The sequence below is a fragment of the Eubalaena glacialis genome, chromosome 10 (genome assembly GCF_028564815.1).
Source record: "Eubalaena glacialis isolate mEubGla1 chromosome 10, mEubGla1.1.hap2.+ XY, whole genome shotgun sequence".
Lineage (NCBI taxonomy): Eukaryota > Metazoa > Chordata > Mammalia > Artiodactyla > Balaenidae > Eubalaena > Eubalaena glacialis.
Window position 1 is genome coordinate 82,949,845 of NC_083725.1, and position 3,391 is coordinate 82,953,235.

The following is a 3,391-nucleotide window of genomic DNA, read 5'->3' on the forward strand; positions in this document are numbered from 1 at the left end:
AGGCGTTGAAGGCCTTTGCGCAATGGACTTCCCCAGCTCAGCACTGTGCGAAAGGTGGAGGCAAGCCCCAAGCAGACGAACTTTTCTTCCCAGCTAAAGAGACATCTCGGCCTAGACCCGCACTGGACAACCCGCTGAGGAAGCGCGCAGGTTGAATTGCGCAAGAGTTGGCTTCCCTCCCTCCAGGCTGGGACAGGGAGTTTGGAGAGATTGGCACGAAGCTTTAGCAGCGATCATCGACTCCTATAGAGATGCAGCTGGGTTTCCAAGCTACCAGAGATGGGCTGGGCCCGCGACCCTCTGACTGACTCCGGGGGCAGGAACTGGCCAAGTGACACGACCGCCACGTTCAGTCTCAGGTTTCCCCACTTGGACTCTCTGAGTCTTGTTCCTCGTTTCTCTGCCTCTGACTCTCTAGCGTTCTGCTCTCTGAATGTCTCAGCCTCTTGGGTTTCCCGCTCACCGTCTCACTATCTCAGCTCTGAGTGTGTCTCTGCCTTACTGCCATGTGTCTCTTTGCAAATCTCTCCCGATCTGATTTCTACCCCTATCCTGCTCCTTGGTCCCCCACAAATCAGCGGACTGAGGGGACCCCAAAGTCAGCTCAAAGGTGAGCGCGCAGCCAGTGTTTCCCGCGGACACAAGAGGAGGCTGGTGTTGGAGAGATTTGGAAAGAGTGTGCCCGGGAGCCAAGTGCTGCCGCGTTGGGCTGCCAGCCTCTGCCTTCCTCTCTGCCTGGGGAGGGGCCGGAGCGCGCGCGCGGAAGCGTCAAGGGGTAGGGGGCTGGCCAGTCTCTGGCCCCTACTGCCACCCAGGGGATCCCAAGCTCCTCCCCGCTCTATTCCTATTGGCCTCGGGCGACCCCGCCCCTAGCCGCCCGCTGGGGCTCGGGGGCCCTTAGGCTACTACGGAATAAATAGCCCCGGGAGCCTGGCTTGAAGGTAGGGGTGGGGAAGTCCCAGGGCGCTGCCGCCACTCTCCTCGCCGTCCGTTGGTCAGGCGGGACAGGACAGGGCAGGGTGGGGGACAGCTGGGTGTACATTCAGACCCTCAGTACTTTGCTATCGCACTGCCTGTGCTCCGGAGCCGCAGAAAGTTTCTGGCAACCCCTGCCGCCGGATTGGGCAAAGCCAGGACTGCGCCGCCCCTCGCCGGGAGATGGAGCTGCTTTCGCCGCCGATCCGAGACGTAGATTTGACGGGCCCCGACGGCTCTCTCTGCAACTTTGCAACAGCGGACGACTTCTATGATGACCCGTGTTTCGACTCCCCGGACCTGCGCTTCTTCGAGGACCTGGATCCGCGCCTCGTGCACGTGGGCGCGCTCCTGAAGCCCGAGGAACACTCGCACTTCCCTGCGGCCGCGCACCCGGTGCCGGGCGCGCGCGAGGATGAGCATGTGCGCGCGCCCAGCGGGCACCACCAGGCGGGCCGCTGTCTACTGTGGGCCTGCAAGGCGTGCAAACGCAAGACCACTAACGCGGACCGCCGCAAGGCTGCTACCATGCGCGAGCGGCGCCGCCTGAGCAAAGTCAACGAGGCCTTCGAGACGCTCAAGCGCTGCACGTCTAGCAACCCAAACCAGCGGCTGCCCAAGGTGGAGATCCTGCGCAACGCCATCCGCTATATCGAAGGTCTGCAGGCGCTGCTTCGCGACCAGGACGCCGCGCCCCCCGGTGCTGCCGCTGCCTTTTACGCGCCTGGCCCGTTGCCCCCAGGCCGCGGCGGCGAGCACTACAGCGGAGACTCGGACGCGTCCAGTCCGCGCTCCAATTGCTCCGACGGCATGGTAAGGCCAGGACGCTGGGCTAGAGAAGTGAGCGCAGCTCTTGGTATATCAGGAATGTGTTTCCGAGGGCGGGGAGCGGACCCTCTGGTGTGAGGGTTGGGCGGGGAACCTTCCCGAGAGTGGACCCCCGGTGCCCCAGGCAGCTGTCACTGGGGTGGCCTAGTGCTTTGGGGGTGCACGGGACGGATGCAATCCACCGGATTGGGGGCGCTATTAGAACACTGCTGGGCCGACACGAAGATGTGGTCGTTTTCTCCACTTATCCCATGCAGATTTGTGCTCCTAGGTGACTGTCTGCCTTCTATTTGGCCCGGCATGCTGCAGACAGCTCCTGCCCACCCTTACTCCCCAACCCGGCCAGATCCGGGCCCGGAACTCTCGTGGCTGAGACTTAGGGAGTTGGAGAGGGGGCGGCTGCAGGGAGTGATGCTCCGACCCCGCGCGGTTCCCGGGCCTGACTCGGTAGCCCTTGCCGTTTGCAGATGGACTACAGCGGCCCCCCGAGTGGTGCCCGGCGGCGGAACTGCTACGACGGCACCTACTACAGCGAGGCGCCCAACGGTGCGTATTCGCGCCTCCTTCCCACATTCCCTTTTGAGCTGCCCTGGCTTCTCTTTACCTAGGACCTCCTCGCCTCCATCCTGGGAGATGGTACAGGGAATGAAATACTAAGCATGTACTTCCCTCCTTTTTCACCCTGAAATTTCGCGGGATCCTCCCGAATCTGGCCCGTCCTCAGTTTCCTGTCTGCCCCAAAGCACTGAGCCCAGAGGTGGGAGACTTGTCTGCGGCTCCACCTCTGCATACTAATCTACCCCTCCCCGCGCAGAACCCCGGCCCGGGAAGAGTGCTGCGGTGTCGAGCCTCGACTGCCTGTCCAGCATCGTGGAGCGCATCTCCACCGAGAGCCCCGCCGCGCCCGCTCTTCTGCTGGCCGACGCGCCGCCGGCGTCGTCTCCAGGCCCGCAAGAGGCGGCCGCCGGGAGCGAGGTCGAGCGCGGCAGCCCCACCCCTTCCCCCGACACCACCCCTCAGTGCCCAGCGGGCGCGAACCCCAACCCGATCTACCAGGTGCTCTGAGGGGTTGGGCGACCACTTCGGGGGGTGCCACTGCCCTCGGGCCCGAGGGATGGTGCCCTTAGGGTCCCTCGCGCCCAAAGGATTGAGCTTAAATGCCAACTCCCCTCCCAACAGCGCTTTAAAAGCGACCCCTCCGGAGGTATGAGAGGCGGGGGAACTGATGTGTGTTTCCGCACCCCAGGGCAAGGACACGGTCCTTTTTCTCCACGCAGCACCCTTCCCTGAGACCTGCTGCGATGGCCGTTTGATGTTACTCCGTGGGCCAGAGCTGACCCTTGAGGGCCCAGGCCCTTCCTCTTCCTCGCCCCCTCCCCCATGGGGGGTGGGACCCACGCAGACCTAAGCCCTGCCCCCGGACACCCGGATGCTTAAAGGAGCGTAGCCTCTCTTTTCGGGAGCCCTCGGGACGTCGGCTCTCTCCCGCCGCTCCCTTGCCAAGCGTAACAGCTGTAACGGTAACCACTCCCACCCCCTCCCCCGGTTCAGGACCACTTTTTGTAAGACTTTTGTAATCTATTCCTGT

General features: G+C 63.4%; 1 protein-coding gene across 1 annotated transcript; it reads left to right on the forward strand.

The window, feature by feature from the left end:
* Positions 1 to 1,158: 1,158 nt before the first annotated feature.
* On the forward strand, positions 1,159 to 2,868 carry MYOD1 (myogenic differentiation 1). Its single transcript, XM_061203096.1, has 3 exons — positions 1,159 to 1,788; positions 2,271 to 2,349; positions 2,618 to 2,868. Exons 1-3 carry the CDS (start codon positions 1,159 to 1,161, stop codon positions 2,866 to 2,868), a joined length of 960 nt encoding a protein of 319 aa, XP_061059079.1.
* Positions 2,869 to 3,391: the final 523 nt, after the last annotated feature.